The sequence below is a fragment of the Apis cerana genome, linkage group LG2 (assembly GCF_029169275.1).
Source record: "Apis cerana isolate GH-2021 linkage group LG2, AcerK_1.0, whole genome shotgun sequence".
Taxonomy (NCBI): domain Eukaryota; kingdom Metazoa; phylum Arthropoda; class Insecta; order Hymenoptera; family Apidae; genus Apis; species Apis cerana.
The window spans coordinates 11500084-11520772 of record NC_083853.1 but is presented as its reverse complement, the minus strand read 5'-3'; the positions used below and the strand labels follow the sequence as shown (position 1 = coordinate 11520772).

Here is a 20689-nt window from a genome sequence, read left to right as displayed (position 1 = left end):
AGACTGTGACAATCTGCCCGGCCCTACCTACTTATAATTAATAAGCATACCAGAAGTACACTACCTATCCTACCTAGCCCTATATTTAAAAAATAGCAAAAGGCAGACATACCAACACATTCATTCCACGATTCTCACGCATAATGCTCGGGTGCAAGTGCCTAAACTAGGGAGAACGTCCCGGGACGCCTCCGACACCCGAGCTTGGCACGCCACTTTCACACTCTAACTTTACGTACCATTTTCCTGAAATCAATCGAGGATGGCTAGTGACCATTGCGTAAATCGCGAAAAAAAAATAAGTAATTTCAATTGTCAATATTTAGAAGATATATATATAATTTTTTAAAAAAACGAAGTTACTAAAATAAATTTAATATCATTATTTAATATAATGATAAAAATAATAAGAATTATTTATAATCTGAATGTGTAATCGTAATTGAATTAATAATAGAAACGATGCAATTCCACAGCCTAACCACACATACAATGTGGAAATTACATCGTGCACGATACACTAACCATCGTCAATCGCTAAAAAATTGTTATAAACTTATAAACTATGATCATCGTGCTCATTGCCCTTCTCTCACTCAAGTAGCACCTGGGCACGTGAGTGAGATCCTGGCAATAAACACGGAAAGGGTTAAACCTGAAAATCCTGAACTAAAATAGATATTAAGAATATTTTCTAACGGGCTAATTTTCTTTGATTTTACAATTATTTAATTTACTTTAATTTTGACAAATTTATTTAGTGAATTTAATGAAATTTTATTAATTTTAAATTGGAAAAAAATATATATATAGAAAGTGTACAAAGAATTTATTTATTTAATAATAAATTTATTTTTAATAATTAATAATTAGAAATAATTTACACTTTATGAAATATTAGTAAAAATAATCTTAGGCGATTTTTTGATCAAAGCAAATTTTCGAAAATTCAAAAACAGTGTTCAAAATATTACTTTGATTCCAAAATCTGCCTATCGCGAAATGTTTTCTTGCACATAAAATTTCATATATTTCTATACGAAGAAAATAAATTACCTTTTCAATTTATATTTAAGTTCATTATTAATATATTAAAAAATATTAAATAATAAAATTATTCAATATATTAAAAATTATTAATATATTATCCTTATTATTATACGATAATTTTTTGGTTGATATTTTTTTTAATGAAATCAGAGGAGATCTGATTTCTTCATTACAATATTTAATTAATTAAAATCAATTTCAATATTTTTTATTTATTCAAATATTCATATATTTTGTTCATAAATGTATATTTATATAATTAATTGATTTTTCAAATATTCATATGTTGAATTATTTAATTTTACAAATTAAAGTATATATATAGCAAACATATAAAATTAATTATTAATTTTTTAAAAACACGATGTGCAAGAAAACCTATCCTGATCTAATAAATAAAACACGAAAAATAGAATTGTTATTACTCACGGGTATAATAAATACCCATGGTCACTGTGCTCGTACAAAATTCTACGTATACAACCAGTCACCCGTGTCGATTCAGATCTTTCATCCTACGACATGATTGAGTGACTGGAGGAACAAAAATGCATGCGACTCACCATTAGATGCGAAGAACATTGTTCAAAACAGTTACGTACAGCAAGAAATCATCGTAAAAGCTGAGAAGAATCTATAACAAAGAACATAATAATTTAAAAGTTTTTTAAAAAAATTTTTTTAAAAATAATAATAATAATAATAATAGTAAAATAATGAAATATAAAATTTTATTAAACTTGTAATATAAAATAATAAAAATTGATATTCTAATAATGTAAAAATAAAAATAAAAAAATATACAACAACTTGAAATTTAAAAGTTAAAAATCTTTGATTTTATTTCAATAAAAGAATAAAAGTTACCTCTTCGCGTGATGGATGATCATTTTATTATGTTGATGCACTGATTCTAACTTATAATTGAAAACGATTATTAAAAAAAAAAGAGAAGATTAACACCCGTTTAAATTGAAATCAACAAACAACACTGACTCTAATTTCACGTGTGATTATTGAAATTGAATTTAATTAATGCTATTATTCTTTAAAAAAACATTAAAAAAACTTGTAATAAACACTGACTCTACTAACCGCATTGCACGCGGCCACAAAAATTCTCTAAAAATAAAATTTTAAAATTATTAGTATGAATATAATTTTAAAATTATTAGTATGAAAGAATGAGATAGAAAAAGAAAAAAATATTGAAATATTAAATTTCGAATTGATTATTAATTTTTCAAATATAAAAAAATATCATATCTATGTAATAAAATAGAATTTATTTATATAATATATTAAAATAAAATAAAAAAAAAAAATTGATCTTTTAACCTTTTCTTCTTTCATTTTAGTATTTTCAATAATATTTTCATATGATTTTTAATAATATAATATAAATTATTTAATAACAATTACTAATAATCAACAAAAACAAAAATATAATAGCACAATAGTAATGCAATAAAATATTCAACTTTACCACATAAAGACATACAAATGTAATGGCATCCATATTGAAATTTTTCCCGCCTTGAAAATGTAGTCCAATAATCCATAGAAGATTGAAATTAAAATCTTCAAAATCTTCAAAAATAAAAAAATAAATATATAAAATATATAGAATGAACCAATCATATTAAAATAAAATAATAATTAAGTATAAATTTTATTTGAAAAAGTCATAATATAAATTATTTGTAACTCTAACCTGTAATTTTAAAAAATGAATAAAAAGAAGAAAAATAATTTAGTTGTCAAAAAATTTTCATTTATAACAAAAAACACGTATTAATAGATTAATAATATGTGAACTACAAGAAAAAAAACTATAGAAATAAATATTACACAGAAATAAATTTTAACACTCAACGAAAAACGACACGTCTAAACGCTACAATTATCGAAACTAAAGTGACACCTCGCGCTCCGATTTCGATTATCGAATTAGATTGGAGAGGGGGAATATGCTCGATAGTTTGGCAACAAGTCGAAACGTATCGAAACATGTCGAGCATGGCACGAACACGATTTCCAATTTCTTAGAAGAGATACATAATAAGAAATGTTTATATTCTCGACCACAACATAGCAAATGAAAGAGACAAAAATAATATAAATACACAGTTAGAAAAGAGAAATATATTATTTAAATAACTTAATTGAACGCAATAAAATTGATTATAATATTTATTATATATATATATATTTTTGTTTTAATATAAATAAAATAAATAAAATAAATAAAAATCTATATTAAATATGTCTATTTTTATGGAAAAAGTAAAATCTTACCTGATACATAGGAAAATCATCGGCTATAAATCATAATGTGCATGCATCCACCATTTTTCCAATATCATTTAATAATGTCAATCAAACAATAATCTAATAAAATACTAATAAAATAAAAAACCAAAACGATTACACAAATGTATAAAATTTATAATTAAAATAGAGTAAATAATTGAAATCCTACTAAAATGTTTTACAATATGATACAGGTTACCAATAACCTCAACAATTAAATAAAAGATCGAAAGCAAAAACATGAAAAAACTTCAGAATTAATTAAATTCGAAATTATAATGATTAATAGATATTGAATATTAAATAAATAAAGCAATAGATTAACAGAATAGAAACAGACTTACTTATTGCGTAGTAAAAATGAAACACCTCGAAACCGGTAACACGTCCTCTCGCTATGTTTTTCGGCAGAACAATGACGCCACGTGCTACAAATTTGCCTAAGATGTTTCTAATTGGCTGAAGCGGCGTCTTTCTTTATTTACTTAAACGCGCGAAAATTGAAGAATTATATATGAATTAATTATGAATTCTTATAATATTAAAATCCTACGAAAATACATTTAATAAAAATACAATAAAAATTAATTAATTAATAATGATTTAACATATTTCCACAATATAAAACTATAGTAAATATCATTTGAAAAAGTACTTTTATTAGTATTCATTTTTAACATATAAGTATAAAAAATATATAAAATATTTAAACGTTAAAATATTTTAAACGTTATTTTACAAACAAAAATAATTATATAACAAGAATAATAACAAGTCATAAAACAATATATTCATAATTGTTAATTAAAAATAGTTGAAGTAAAAGTTTAAACTTGAAGTAAAAGTTTAAATTAAAAAGAAAAAACGCGTCAAGAATTTTAATATCTTGTATTTATAACTTAACATTAAAATTTAATTTCTATTCCAATCATTATTAATATTGCAATTTTATTCCATACTAGATCGGTAACGTTGAAAATGATACTAATATGGTAAAGAGATCCTGGAATCTTTCTAAAATATAAATCAAGAAAATCCATTGAATATTAAAATTATTTTTTATGTGTAAAATATATATATGAATTTGTATATATAATATTATAAACTTTTTTCTTACAATTTCAATTTATGAACTATCAAATAGATATGATAAATGTTCAAAATTTTTATTTTTTATTTTAATCAATAAAATTAGAGTTCTTTTTGTAAATAAAATAAAATTTTTTCATATTTATTTATATTCATTAACTTTATCATCTTTTTTGATCGAGAAAAATATATTTCTTAAATTCGCTACTCAACAAGTAGTGTAGAGGGCATAACAAATCCTCTAATTTTTTACGGTCGGTATTTCAGAACACGAAATATGAAATCATATGAATTAATAAATCCTATTTTATATTTCATTTGTGTTATAATAATAGCATTCAGATGTAAAATTATTAAAGATAATAAATCTATTTATAAACAGGATACAAATTTAAAAATAATACAAATATAAAAATGTATATCATAATACAGAAACAATCTTTTGCGAGATCTTTAATAATTGATTATTATTATTTTATGTGCTATATAACATGAAACTTTATAATAAAATTAAAATTAGTAAAAGTAAATATTTCTTAAAACATTATTTAGAAACTTTTGCAGTTCTTTATTAAGAAAATAAAACGCGAAAAATTCCTACATCAATTTATCTTCCAATTAACTTTTCTGAACAAATAATAGTTCAAAGTTAATATTCTCAAGGTAAATTTAAATAAATGTTCTTCTTCTGCGAAATTCCAGAGAAAACAAATATAATAAAAAATATTTTGCAACTATGTAACAATTATTTTCTTTTGCAAGAAATATTTGTTTGAATTTAATATATCTACGCAATATAATATCTGAATAAAATGTATACCCATTGCACAAAATTGGCTGCATAACATATCTATACGTAACACTGACCAGAGTTAGAGAACAAAAAAGTCGAATACTGCTATTGTCCAGCTGTCCAGTAATGGACGACCCTCTTTTGGCTCGAGCTAATAATGCCGAATTGATCCGGGACGCTTTTCGGTGATTATATTTCACGATGCCGAACGTTTGCCTTTTATTACGACCATACTAAGAAAAGCAAATTTTTTTACTAGATTTTTTTTCTCTATCCAGCTCTACATAACTATTTCAAGCATCTGCGCTTCGAATCGTACTAGCATACCAAAAAAAAAAAAAAAATTATAGAATTTTAAACAAAAAAATTTTATAACAAAATTTAATGCGAAATATTTCAGCATGTGTAAATTACAATAAATATTCATGTTCGGATATTCATGGTGCATCCTATATTATTTTAATTATAAATTTAAATTAAAAGTGAACACGATCAATGTAAAAAAACAAGATAATTTGAAATAGAAACTCGACATTGTCGTTTATCGTACCGTGAAACGTATGTCACTTACAAATATTCTTTTAATCGAAATTTTATCAATAAATTCTTTTTACTGTTACCGTTACTTTACAGCAATCTATGTTCAGCATACGGAATACTTCTAAGAAAAAAAAAAAAAAAAGAGACCATTATTGAATCGTTGGATCCGTGGTCGTCCATGTGGCGCATAGCCCTGTGACACGGCTACTCGTTCATTTTTTTGCCAGCTCTTTTTACCACCGGTGATTCGATTATTCAAGAGGGAGGAATGTAAAAAAAGAAAAAAGAAAAAAAGAAAAAAAAAATGTGAAAGAGAAGCTGACCGTGATACGAACGCACGTGTGCTCGAGAAAATACGTATACCACTTGTTCATTTTCATCGGGATAATTTGCACCGGAATCTCCTTCGCTATCGAGCCCGTCGAACAAAGAGCGATTCATTTCCGAATCTAGACTCACACCGACGAGTGCCATTTTACTTTCCGATGCACGGGAATTTTACAAAGGGATTTTTCCTTCTTTCCTTTCCTTTTCTTTTTTTTTTTTTTTTTTCTCCACTGTTGCAAAAGCAACGATACGATTACCAGCTATGCCCGCTGTAACAACCATAAATAACAGGAATAGATCGCGAATAGGATGGGAAAGCGAGCACCGGCAGAAGCAGGCGCGGACCGCCAATTGAAATGCATCATGCGATTCGAAATTATTGGTCTACGTCTCACAAAGTTCCTCGCGTAATATCATTAATTTGGAACGGCGAATACGAATGGACGCAACTTCATTATCATTATCAATACCGCACCGAAATCGCGTGACAAATGTGCAACCGCAAACCGGAACGCCCTAGCGTACGCTTGGAACGCCATTGGCCAGCCGCTCTAATTTATCCTTTAAATTATTCACCGTCTCTCCCGGGCTATCCCGTCGATTTTTGATCGGCAAAGGAAGAAAGTATTCCGCGGAACAGGTGCGCTGCAATTAGACACGTGCCGTGGGCGCGACGTGGGGGAGGGGATTAAATTGCGAGGAAAAACGGGAGAGCGGAAGGCAAATCGTGGCCGACGGGAGTAATTTCGCTGGAAAGTGAAAAGGATGAGCGTGCGTGGTCAAACGCGATGCGCGCGTGAATGTTTATGCCCCACGATGAGTCCAGCTCTCGTTTCTATAAATTATTCGCATTCGCATGGGCGGAATGGTAATTTTCTAGCCCGCCAGCGTGGAATGGATTATCATACAAGTGCGCTGCACTTGTTGAACCCTTGTTTATGATCACTTCCTCGAAACGAGTCGCGCAAAACGTTGAAAACGTTGTTAACGCAAAAACGAAGGAAGGTCGCGCCTCGTGCATTTCCCGAACGAACAAATGGAAATGTCACGAAGGTTGATGAGTGGAAGAAAATGAGGAAAAATGGTACACTTCGCAACGGGGAAGAAGAGAGGGATCGTAACCTCGTTCTCGAAATAAAGGTGCGTAAAGTTTCGGTGTGAAAAGGGTGGAGAGAAAAGCATCGCTCGAGTTCCCCTGAGTACTTTTCGAAAAAAATATCTTCTTTGTGTTTCGCGTAGGTGCGAGCGTCTCTCGCGAGATTCTGCGCGTCATTTCCCGTAGAATGGGAGGAAACTCGTACTAAGAGAAGACTCGTACCAGTTCGGACTTGTCCGTGAGGCTAAACTAATTTGCCGCGTGAGGGTAGTCGGTGGGTTCGAGGTGGGTTGAAGTGGGGTGACACAGGGTCGAGGCAGATGGAAAGTTCAGAGGGGATGAAGGGAGAGTCATCTGATTCCGCGTAGTGGGAGAACCGAATTCCGAGTGACCAGTAAAAATACCACCCCACGCCCTCCCCTTTCCCGCTTTCCTTCACTTTCTCTTTCCGCTTCGGTTTCTTTCCTCCTCTTCCTTTTCATCTCCCTTCTCTTTCGGATCCTCTACCCTCACCAGATCCTACCTCAGGGGTATAGGAAGGACTGTGAACTGGGGTAAAAGACTGCTCGTGCTGAGTCGCGAGGAGGACGGTGATAGCTTAGAGACGCGTGGCCATGTTTGTGTCCATGGGTACATACGCGAACGTGTGGGTGAGCGGCTTTTTTAACGCACGTGTGTGCAGGTGCGTAAGTCTGAGAGAGGAGGAAGTGCCTTAACGAAGAAAGACTTTCTCAGTGACGGATACCCTTCCTCCCGATACCCCTTTCCTATTCCTGGGATTTTAATTTTTTTTTACTCGATCGATCAAAATCGTAAAGAGATTTTCAAATGATTCAAGTGTCGCGTTGAATCGATGAAATACCGTTTCGTACGAATATATAAATCCAGTTCTAATATTAACTTTGTATGAATTTCGTTGCGTGAATAAATTATACGGACATATACGGGTAATAAATAAAAATGAAACGGTGAAACGTTTGATATTATCTAAATTTTCTCGAGGTAAAGAAGTTGAGAAGAAAAACGTAAGGAACCAACGGAGTTTAGGAAGACGTCGCCCCTGACTTTGAAAGAGGGTGGCAGGGAGTAAGGGGTGAGTTCGCTGGGGGGACTAGAAGCTAGGGTATGGGGACGGTAGCGGGGATGGGGGGTTGAATCAGCGCGGGGGTGTATGGGGGAATTAGTAGATGGCCGTGGACAATGTGGGGGATACTTTCTCATATCAAGTATGGCCGCCATCGTGGCACGATGGCCAAAACAATAGTAAGTAGAGAGACCCGTAGGCAATCGTCGATTTCTTACGATTCTTCTTCGCTAACTTCTTCGTTATTTTTTCCCCCCCTCCCTCCAATTTTGAGAAAATTTTTTAATTTCGGATTCCGATCTTGCGACAACGAGGCATCATTTTAGATGTTTCCTATTGTTTTTCTCGTGTTTCAGTGCGCAGTGAATAAAGTGATGTTATCGTCGTTATCGTCGCCGTTATCAGTCGCGAGCTCGTGCCTCATTTAATAAAAAAAAAAGAATTCATCATCGATTATAATCAACAAATGGATAACAACAAGGAGGAACCAGCCAATCGTCAACATTTTCAATTTTTTCACGTGGGCAAATTGATGCTACTGATTACGGTAAGTGTTAAGAAAGAAAGAAAAAAAAGAAATAACACGAACTTCCTTGAAATTGTATATCTCGAATCAAATGATCACTGTAATAAATTTTTTTTCCAATCACCATTGTCGATCTCTTATCTCATTATTAAAAAACATCGTTAAAAAGTGAAAAATGAACATTCCTTCAATTCCGTCGTTTAATACATACGGAAAAATAATGTTCGCGTGTGTGCAACAGTGTGTGCAATTGATCGTTCTTGTGCACATTCTTACGTCCGACCTTCGATATTTTGCGACCAATTTTCCTCCATTGAGTAATATAAATAAATCCAGTGACGCGTATAATCACTTCACTGTGATTAATGAATGATGAATAAAGATTAAAAAAAAAAAAAAAAGAAAAGAAAATCCAATAAGTCGGAAAGATGGAATATCTAAAACGACGCTACACCGTTGCCCATTCGAAGAAGACTAAGAGACCGCCCGATATCCACCGACGTCTTTTGCATGCGAATACTCCACGTGGTTCATCTGACGACACGCATTGCGCAGATCCAACTTTCCGCAATCCCCACCTTTATGTGAATCGCACCTTTTACATACTGATTTCAGGTACGAATATAGCACGTCATTCGATTAATGTAACCCGATCGCGTGAACGAGTTTTTACCCTTCTTTAAAAAAGCTTTCCCCAAGCTTTTTATTAATGAAACTGTTTGCGAATTTGATTCCTTCGATCGGATAAACTTCTGATATTTATTAACTATCTTTTTAACAATTTAAAACCGAGCTGATATATTTCAATTCTCTCTCCGTTTGATGAAGGAAAGAAATTAAAATTTAAATTCGCGCTACGTCTATGGCGATATAAACATCGATGATTTTTTTTTCAATAAAATAATTTGTTTAGTCGAAATTACTTATCGTTTTTTTACAAACTATTTTTATTTTCTGTAAAATAGAAGGCAACCCGTTTAGCATGTAACATATCAACGTAATGCAATTGCACGTCAATCGGTACGAAGGAGGTCGAAGTGGCGAGACGAAGCGTGCTAGATGTTTAAAGAAAAGAGGAGAGTGGGTGGATAGATTTTCAGTACTGGCGCGATGATATTTGTCTTGTTTACGGACAGACTTATGCGCGTGTGCGGACCAGTGAAGTTCGCTGCTCGATCAATAGGCCTCTACTGAAATCACATATAAACGCACTCACGCGCGCACACACACAGGTTCACTGCTCGAACAGATAGATATATACTTATATCTACGCAGGCGAAGGCTAACGCAAAAAGTTCGCGAGGTTTTCTTTTCCACTTGAAGAATCGGGATGATCGAACGACCCGACGCGATACTTTTATAATTTATCTCTCTCTCTCTCTCTCTTTCTCTCTCCGCATCGTCTTATCGATTTCAGAAATATCGGTTTCTATCGATGTTTCATCTCTGTTTGTATTCAAAAGTTCATTGAACATGGCAATCTTATCTTGCACATTTCCACGTTCATATCTTCCTCTGGATTTTTTCTCCCTCCCTCCCCCACTTCCAGAAGAAACGTGCGTTTCCAAGAAACGGAGTACAGGTGAAACACGTATAAAACACGAATCGTCTATCGAACATCTTGACCGACAATCTCGTATTAGTTGGTTCGTCGAATCATATCGATTCGCCGCATTTAATATTAATTACCCTCGTGCAAACCCTCCGCCGAAAACGCATAATTTATCGTGCCATCATTTCACGACTCGGCGAAGAGTCAGCTGCGACCGGCACGCATCCCGCGTTGCATTATACGCGGCATATGTTGTCGCAGCCTCGTTATTTTGTCAAGTTAAAATATTGTTTACTGGTCTGTAATACGCCCACGCGACGAGAGCTATAAAACGATAGAAAGAAAATAGAAGAAAGACATGCGGTATACATATATACACGTGCATGTGCAATAATACCTCTTTCGCCTAAGCTATCCCTTCGTATCATAACCGCGATAGTTATTTTCCCCCTTTCCCCCTATTGCGTCGTGCTTTCCACTCTTTAACAACATGTTTTTCTCGACACCCTTTCGAGAAGGATGAATTCCCCTCGATCCCTCCCTCCTTCCCTTCCCTCCATTCCTTTCGTTCGCCGTCATTCATCCAATTTTAGGCTAGAAACGGTGCAGAGGATTTTCCACAATATAGCGGGGTATGGCGAGTATACCATACGGGCGTATTTACGCGTATTTTTCGAAAATCCGTCAAATGTTACGCAGAAATGCGGGTTTTGCTTCGCAACCCTCCGCCCCTCTTCCCAATTCTGTTTTTCAACCCCCGCGTAATCCAATTTCTATAAGCTGACAGGCGGCCGTTCAAATTTCGAATAATGACCCTACGTCCTCTTTGATTCGAGAGTTCAACGTATGCATCGATCCTCTTGTAATCAACACTCGAGACAGCTATCGAAGATAAGCATCTAATATTCGTTACTCTCGATTGTAATAATATTGGGGTAATAAAATAACCGATTCCGTTTTTCTGTCGTGAACGAATTTCCATGAGAAAAAGAATAAAATCCACTCCAAAAAATTAAGAAATAATTAGAAACACAATTAGAGACGAAATCGTCGATCGATTTTTGATCGCGCGAATCAGTGATTCGATCGATCGAATCAGAGGCAAATCTTTGGTCGAAAAGCGGTTCGAAAATCATCTGTCCGGGGAATGCGGCAAACGATACTTGGTTAACTCGATGGTGGGGGATATTTGTGTGATGGCTCTCCAAAGGTGGTAGGGACGAAAACGATGTGACAGGCCCTTCATGGGGCACCGTGACTGCACCTAACAGTAACACGGGAGAGTCCACAGAGGCGTAACCCCGTGCGAACACCCCGTAGATTAACACCTTTTCAACATCTTTTTAAAGTATCTTTTTCGTCGACGATTCTCTTCTTTCCTTTGGCCCCCCTCCAAGAATTCATCGCTCGTCTCCCTCGGTCCGTTCATCTCCTAACTTCGGTCCAATTTCTTCCCTTCGGCCAGTTTTAGCGCGATCGAACGAATATCCTCGAATACCCTTCTCCACTCCGACCCCTCCGTCCGCTCGAGACGTTCCGTGGAAATCGTAAAATTTATATCGAGTGGCTCGTTCTTTCGAGGGCTCGTTTGAGCAACACCATCCTCAAGGTAACCTACCCTCGGTTTACCTACCCTCCTTGACGCCACGTGCCAATAACGCCTTTCCAACATTCTTCACGTCTTAAAAGGAAAAGTGGCGAAACGATCGTACACGTTACGGAAACGTGCTGCTACGTACGTGTGGTTGGAACGAGAAAGTGCTTTTACTAAACGCGCGCGATTTCTTTCCTTCGATAAAAATGCGCGATAAAGTTCGATACGATGATATCCGATGGAATTGTGCTGTTTCGAAACCGTTTCATTCACTTTCTAATATATTTATTGGATGAGACGAAGACGTTTCGATGAACGATGACGTTTCCGATGACGACGGATCGATTCGCGTACTGGTAAGAATTTCAATCTCATTTTCCCACCATCTTTCTTCGATTTGCTCGTTCCTGCATCGTTTCTATTCTCTCTCTCTCTCTCTCTCTCTCTCTCTCTGGTGAGCAGAAACTGGCACAGTTCAATGACCTGGCCATTATTTCGTGACAGGAGGCATGGGTCTGTCAACCTCGATAAGTAATTATGGAGCTTCTGAAATGCATATTCGTACTATCCTCTGAATTCAGCCCCAAAGCATGGGCGTAGATATGAGTCATATACCGAGTTCCCCAAACGTCTCCCTTTTCTGGCTGTGTCCACTCGCGTATAGGGTGTCTCGCCGAGACAACACCTCGGTCAACTTGTACGTACTCCTTTTTCCATCGCTCGTTAGCCGATATTCTATTTTTCGCCGTGTATCTATAATATTCTTTCTTCGTTTACCTATCGATTCAAAGAGATGATTGGAAGAAAATCTCGCGTTTCCTTTACTCCTTTCTCGTTCGCGTTACCAAATACGCGCGCGAAAAGGAGTAAGATTTCGTTCGAGTTGTCGAATTGTCGCGAGAAATTTGGAAGAGAAAGAGAAGGAAAGGAAAAGGAAAGAAAGAAAGAATAACAAATATCGATCTCTGTTCGACAGAGCGACGAGTAATCGATAGAGGTGATAGAAGATCGGTGGTGTCACGCGTCGACCACGGCTGAGACGTCCTCGACGATGGCGCACGAGACGACGATATCGGATTTGACGGAATTGGACAGCGACGGGTCGAGTTGCGGAGAACGCGACGCCAGGAAACGTCTTCGTTTCGACGTGGATCCAACGGGGCCGAAGAAGAGGCGAAAACAAACGACGCCCGTGAGATTCTCGTCGACGCTGATGCCCGGCGTGCACGAGGAATCGAACGAGGACGAGGACGAGGACGAGGAGGGCAGCGAAGGTAAGCTGTCGTCGCAATCACCCATACCGAGTCAATCCTCGATAAGGGACGAGAACCTGAATAACGAATTCCGTTGCCAATACTGTAGCCAGTTTTTCGATAGAAAGGAAACGTTGAACGTTCACCTGGACAATGAGCACGGTTCCGCGAATAGGATATCGGGACAACAATGTAGTAGATCTCCCCCTAGCCAAGCGATCAAGCAAGAACCGTCTCACCAACTGGACCAATCCGAGAACCCCGTTAATTTGCTTAGCGTAAAGAATTTCGCGATAAATTGGCTGGCCACCGGGCAACACGTGCAATCGCACGCGCAAATGCAGACGCAGAACGAGGAATCGTGGCCCATCGCCGGGCCCCCATCCGGCCAAATACCGCTGCCCAATCACCTCCAACTCCTCACCGGTTTCCCCGGCGCCTTGGCGCAGTATCTGCCCGTGCCCGCTTTCCCCATCCCGGATTCCGGTTCGATCGCGAGAGGTGGCGGTCTAGGACCAACGCCGGTGAGGATCTTCAATCCGGACGCGTACTGTGATCTGTGCAACAAAGAATTCTGCAACAAGTATTTCCTCAAGACGCACAAGGCGAACAAACACGGCATCTACGCGGATTCACCTGGGCCGAGCAACGTGGACAACGGCGGCGGTGGCAATCCGGGACCCGTGTTCCCCGCCGCCGTCAACTTGCCGAGTAGCGTGGTCAAATTGGAGCTCGCCGCGACGCCGCCCGCGCCGACGGTGGCCTGCGATCTTTGCCAGAAGCGGTTCAAGAACGAGGAGTCGGTTCGTAAACACAAACAGAAGATGCACACCGAGTTGTCGGATCAATCGCAGGAGGCGCAGATCGGTTTGTTGCAGAACGAGGAGGCCTCGAGAGACAGTATGGGCGGTATGGAAGCGTTGTTGAAGCAAGAGTACGGGATCGAGCAGGAGGATGCGACGTTCGTGCCGGCGCCCAGACACCTATCCCCTCAATCGATTCAACAAGCGCGCGACTCCGGGTTTAGCGCCGATCGGCTTCGTCGTTTGGGGGTCATAAATCCGGACGCATTCTGCGAGATATGCTGTAAGGAGTACTGCAACAAGTATTTCCTGCGAACGCATAAAATGAAGAGGCACGGCATCATCGTGCAGGATAGCGAAAGATCGCCCAATAATCCGGCGATGCCGCCAAGTTGGCATCAAGTGCAGACCAGCCCGTTAAATTTAATCATGGCGGAGAATAACGGGGGCGGTAGCGCGGAATCGAACGAGCGTGGCGGCGACGATTACGAGTGCAAAACCTGTGGGATACGTTTCCAAACGATCGGCCTGTATCGAGCGCATTCCCGGAAAATGCACGAAGGGGAGATGCAGGAGTCGCCCGGGCGGCAAGAGTGCGAGCTGGATACGGCCAACAGCGATCAACGGAACGATTCCATCTCGGAGGATCTTCAAAAATTGCAGACCATGCTTCTGCAACTGAACGGGCTCAAGTCTGGCAAAGGGTTGTCGTGCAACGTGTGCGGAAAAGAATGCGAGTCTAGAGCGGGTTTGCATATTCATACGATAACGGAACACGCCGTTATTGGCGAAGATTCGACGTCCTCGCCGCAAGAGAAGTCGCCCTTAACCGCGACGTCCGCGTTTCCCACCCTATGCGGCAAAGAGTACGCGAGCCAGGACGGGCTGAGAAAACACGTAGCCGAGGAGCATCAACCGGCGATCTCGAGTGCCGTCCCGCAGATTGTCGCGACAACCTCGGCGACGAGCGTTACGAATTCGACGAGTCAGCCACCGGCCGAGAGAAAAGTGACCTCGATGACGCCTACGTCGAGCTACTGCGAGATATGCAACAAGGAGTTGTGCAACAAGTATTTTATGAAGACGCACATGCAGAGGATGCACGGTATCGAGATCGAGAATGGGGCCCAGATAGGAGGCGTGATATGCAACATTTGTAACAAAGAGCTGTGCAGCAAGTACTTTTTACGCGTTCACAAGCACAACACGCATGGCATAGTCGATGAGAACACGGCGAGCACGGTGAAACAGGAGAGCCACGAAACGGCGAACGCGGACGACGGTGCTTTGAAACCGGAACAACTCGGTGATTTGACCCACAGATATTTCACTCATTTTACAGAGGTTTGCCCGATCTGCAGCAGAAGGTTCCGTAGCATAAAGTGGCTGAAGGCTCATCTGATGGGCGATCACGGGAAGACAGGTATCGAGAAGTGGCGCGAGATGGAGCAACAGTATCAAACGAGTGTCCCCAAGTCGGGGAGCAGAGCGGTGAACATGACGTCGAAGGCCGGTCAACCGGGCTCCAACTTGAAGATACCAAACGGGTTCGAGATCTCGCAGCAAATCAAGTCCGCCGTCGATTACCCGGGTTTGGGTAATCAAGTGTTGTCCAATCTCCTGGGATCATCCTCCGAGGATCAACAATCGAAGAGTTACCGTTGCTCCTATTGCAATTTCACGACCACCGTACTACCGTTCCTCTTCCTTCACGAGAGATCTCACGCGAGCGCGCGGGACAACGCGGAGGCAGAGAAATCGCTTCGATGCCCGATCTGTTCTCAACCGTTTCACCAGCCTGAGATGTTGCATCAACATCTACTCGCGTCCCACCAATTCCCTACGTTGCTCCCCCATTTCCAACCCCCCCTCTTCAATAATTTAAGTCTCGACACGGAGAAACTGACGAACGAGAGCAAAGAGAGATTCGATTTGGAGGCGAAGGAGGATCGAGCGGGAAACAGCCCGCAGATGGTTGTTAATCAAAACATTCCCGACCCGACGAGGAGCAAGCGGCAGGACGACACAACGGTCCAAGTCACTCCTCAGGGTGTGTACAAGTGCGCGCAGTGCGGATACGCGACGACCAATTTGAACAGGATAAAGAGGCACGTGAGGAAGGATCACAAAACGATCGGCGATCCTACGGACAGCGTGCTCGCCGAGCTGAGCCGAACTTTGAAGGACGTCGCGAACAGGCACAAGGTGCCGGCTTGTTACGCGATGCCCCAGGATTCAATGAATTCGATCGCTGAGAAGACGATCATGCAACCGTTTCTGATCGAGGAACGGGACGCGATGCAGGCCGGCGAAGAATCGGGCTCGGAGAAACGATTCGCCCCGGCTTTGGTCTATTTGCCCGTTAAATCGCGAATTAACAACGCGCTCACCGCATCCTTCACCCTAAGCCCAGCTTGAAACTCTTCCTTCTTCGTATTTACATTTACACGATATCTTCGATACCACTCGTTTCTACGTCTGCGATTTGAGCACGTGTTATTAGTTCCTATGTAAAGTGTAAGGAAATAGTTAGGGAAAGTTTATATATTTTTCATATACGTGGCTCGTCGAGGATTTCATTCATTTTAATACATATATATATATATATATATATGTAAACAATTCACTGTTCGAATATTTCCTGGATATTTACATCAAACGATCCTTTCATTTTCTTCGCGGTGAAGAAAATTAATATACGTTTTCTTTCGCTTGTTCGATGATTGATCTTTTTTTAAAAAAAAACTACGTATATTGCAGACACATATATATATATTTTGGATCCCGTTTTGAGATACAGAATGATAAAACGAATCCCGCGTTTGAAAGCCACGTTGTTATATACTGTTCCAATTCGGGAACGTTTTCTATTGTACATATAGTATGATAATCGTATAACCGACACCGAAACCGGGTGATCAAAAAAGTTCCTATTTTAAACGCGACCGATCTTCGAGGAAAACTTAATCGACGTCTAATCATCATTTAAGAGCAACGATCTCCTTTGTTTCGTTTCATTCTCGTAATCCCGTAATTTTTCTTTTTTGCTCAAGTCCAGGAATTACGAGCGAAGTAACAAGATATAAACGAAAGAATACGCGACGCCACCTCGATGTTCGAGAATCGTCGATACCGCTTAATCGTATCGTTATATCGATGGTTTTCGTTTCTCGCGATCATACTAGTCAATATTTTATATACATATAAAAATATATATATATACATATACGTATAGTCAAAGTTGAGAGAGGTTGGGGAGAAGATTTATAGAAGTATTTATAAATAGACGAGTTAAGGTAACGACGAACAAAAGAATATGACTATAAAGCAAAAGAAGAAAAAAGAAAAAAAAAAGATGAAAACGACGAAAGAAGCGTAATTACTGTAACTTAGAGGCGAGCATGATTAAATCTACGGTTACGATATTTAGATATCGAGGAGCATATGAAAGCCAATCAACTCAGGGTCGACACAGTATAACCCGTAACAAAAAGTACAATCGTATACACAGCCAACGCATTGCATATAGAATTAAAATAAATATATCGATATAATATTTCGCAAGCCGCGGATATCAAATATACGCCAATCGGTCTCTTCCCGTTTCTTTTTTTCGGAAGGGATGTAACGACCACCACGAGTACTCGACTGTACGATACAATACCCATTTCTTTAAATCTACTAAATTAAAATTGTAACGCCTCTCTGATTATTATCTATCTAAACAGTAAGGTTTTACATAGTCTAGTCGTTTACAAAGAAATAGCGAAACGACGTCGTCCAAAACGACATCGAAAAGTTCGTAAAGTTCCTCTCTGAAATAAATAAACGTTCGAAACATCGTGCCTTGCAGCTGAAGAAACTGAGAATCAAAATTTCGTTATCGCCGTATATATCTACGAATCGGATAGAAATTGGACGCGATCCGAGTGTCCACGTGATGTCATTTATTTCTGTTGCCCCTATATACCGCAGAAAACAATTCGTACCACGATAATCCTCTCGATCTCGTAATGGCAAACTCCTCTCTCTTCTTTTTCTTTTTCGCCCGTGTAATCGTAAAATCGCTTATCAACCGTGATCGACCTCACCGGTTATAACGCTCCTCGATTTCGATTCTATATTATTCCAATTTTTTTCTCACCTAAAAAAAAAAGGCGATCATCAAGATATAAAAATCCAATACATACAGAGAATTCAAAAACCAAGGAAATAAAGAGAGCAGAAGAATGCAAAAGTTGAAACGATTTCTATTTTTAACCGAATTTTCAATTTTTCCACGGTTAACGGTCACCGAGCATTCGATCGAAACATTGTAAAAGACAGCTGGTTTTACAGCGTGACCAGTGGATAGCCAGGCGTGCAGCCGTTCCGAACTTAACTCGCCGCCCAAAACGCGTTCTTTGCACCGGTGGGGTCCCATCGATGAACAAACAGGCGCGTTACGTTTCCGCCCTCGATGCACGCCCACGCAATGTTAACCTTGGATTATGAAATAATAAAGCGGCTCGTTTCGACAACTTCCTTCTGTTTATTTAACGAGCGTAACCCGCGCACGCAAATTCGTAGTGGCGTTTTGAAACGGGTCACCTTATCGATCGTGACGACACGAAACGAGCATCCGTCGAGTATCGATGCGAACAAAAGGTAGTATGGACGCGATCCAATGAACGATCATCGGGCCGGCCACGATCGGGATTTATAGCGTATCGGAAGCAAAAACGACGGGTCTCTCTCTCTCTGTGCCCGGCCGACCTTTGTCTCGCTCGCTTACCCATAAAAATTTCCCCGGGACAGCTGAAATTCGAGAACCGCGTCATTTAATAGGATACGTCCGGGTTTTCGGAAAATTCGTCGTCCGAATTAGTATGCGCGCACGCGTGCATTAACATATTTTAGGGGAGGAATCGGCCATTACGAATCTATTGAGAGAGAGAGAAAGGAGAGGAGAGGAGGAAATGAGATGGAGAGGCGGCGGTCAGGGAAGGAGAGGAAAAAAGAAGGAGAGAAATTTTCGATCGGGGAGAAGGGAATTTTTAGCGGGCATTGTCGAGACGGCGACGTTTGGGCAAACGGTCCCACATCTGGTCCCCTCGTACGAAGGTCGGTGAGAGGAAAAAGGTCGCGACCTTGGCCGGGATTTTCCCGAAAAAGTCCGAGAGAAAGGAGGCGAGGCGAGGGGGCAGAGGGTGGAGAGCGCGTATCCCCGTCCTGTCCATTTTTCTCGCCCCACGGACGAACAACGGTGACATGCAAAACGCGTGCGTCCATGTAAATCGGTACCCTCTTAATTGCATCCCATGGAAGTATGCGTATTGTGCGCTTAATGGCCCGTGCGCGGCAACGAGGGTCGTAGATTTTAATTATTGTAACGACTCGCAGTCGATAATAAATCGAGCAACGCCGGGGGCGTCATGGTTTTTCGCTGGTCGCAATTTATTTCGCCGCACGTACGAATGACTCCAAGTGCAACAAAATAGAATATCGCATGATCCCCGCACAAAGCGTTCTTCTTTCCTCCTCGATTTTCGTTTTCAATAGCGTTTCACGGGCATTCACGGATCGTTGTCGAAAACGAAATGAAAATCATGACGATCCTAGCAAATCGTCGGGGATCATCTAATTTCACTGCAAGCGGTGCGTTTCCCGAAACGAGTATTGCCTTGACTAACGTAATTGAGCGCAAAATCAAATTTTACCCGTTTAAATCAAAATGATAGAAACATGGAAAAAAAAGTATATTTAACATATGTATATATAATATATAATATATAATATGATATATATATATTATTAATTATATATACACAAAAATTAATTACGTCATAGGCTAAGCGCGTTTCGTATTTAAAGATGAAAAAAGATGATATAAATATAAATATAAATAATATATATATATATATATATATATATACATACATGATCTGTATTATATTATTATTATTAATATGAGAGTACGTGTTTGATAAGCGTGTCATTTCATGTAAAGTGTTCCGCGCATCTAGGGAAATTATTTTAGTCCATCTAGTCTTTTTCTACAGAATTTACAAAAATTCCAAAAACTATTCTAGTCATATGACGCAGTCGAAGAATCATATATATATATATGTGTGTATGTGTGTGTGTGTATATGTATATATATATATACACACACATGATATGACTAACCTCGAATGGTTTATTGATATACAAGATCGATCGTATATTTTTATATAAGACTACGAATAATAAGACAGTTTTTCCTTTGTTATTTCTTTATTTGTATTATTTGTATTATTTTGTACATTAATTTCCTTTTTATTTATACACTCATGATCGGTATGCACAAATAAAGAGTATCTTTAATTTCTTTAAGTTTACGCTTCTTATGATTTTCGTTTCCTTTCGTTTCTTATTCACATATTCGTTATATAAAACTGTCCCGTTTTATAACGTTCCCATTAAATTTTTACCGTTCCATCTTTGCACGACACGAACTTGTATAATGCAATTCACTGAAACGTCAATGTCCGTCAAATCGATCAATTTCATCGTTCCGTATTTTAAAAGGTGCCGCTCCTACGAGTTTTTCAACACTGTGCAAAAGGGTGTCCCGACAAATTAAACGTGACAAATTGCTCCCGCGTTTCCCGCACTTTTGTTACTTTATCGAACAAAAAAGTATAAGTC

At 38.7% G+C, this 20689-nt stretch overlaps 1 protein-coding gene and 1 long non-coding RNA gene across 2 annotated transcripts; one reads left to right on the top strand and one right to left on the bottom strand.

Annotated features, from left to right (window-relative positions):
* Positions 1-1180: 1180 nt before the first annotated feature.
* On the bottom strand, positions 1181-3724 carry LOC133665678 (uncharacterized). The gene is made up of 5 exons (XR_009828840.1): positions 3708-3724; positions 3349-3441; positions 2537-2640; positions 1918-2172; positions 1181-1684 (listed from the first exon to the last, which is right to left on the bottom strand). It is a non-coding gene; the product is annotated as an uncharacterized LOC133665678 (long non-coding RNA).
* Positions 3725-5920: 2196 nt separating this feature from the next.
* LOC107992967 (uncharacterized) lies at positions 5921-20226 on the top strand. Its single transcript, XM_062071157.1, has 2 exons — positions 5921-8839; positions 12941-20226. The coding sequence occupies exon 2, from the start codon at positions 13016-13018 to the stop codon at positions 16436-16438; it is 3423 nt and encodes a 1140-aa protein (XP_061927141.1). The 5' UTR covers positions 5921-8839; positions 12941-13015; the 3' UTR covers positions 16439-20226.
* Positions 20227-20689: the final 463 nt, after the last annotated feature.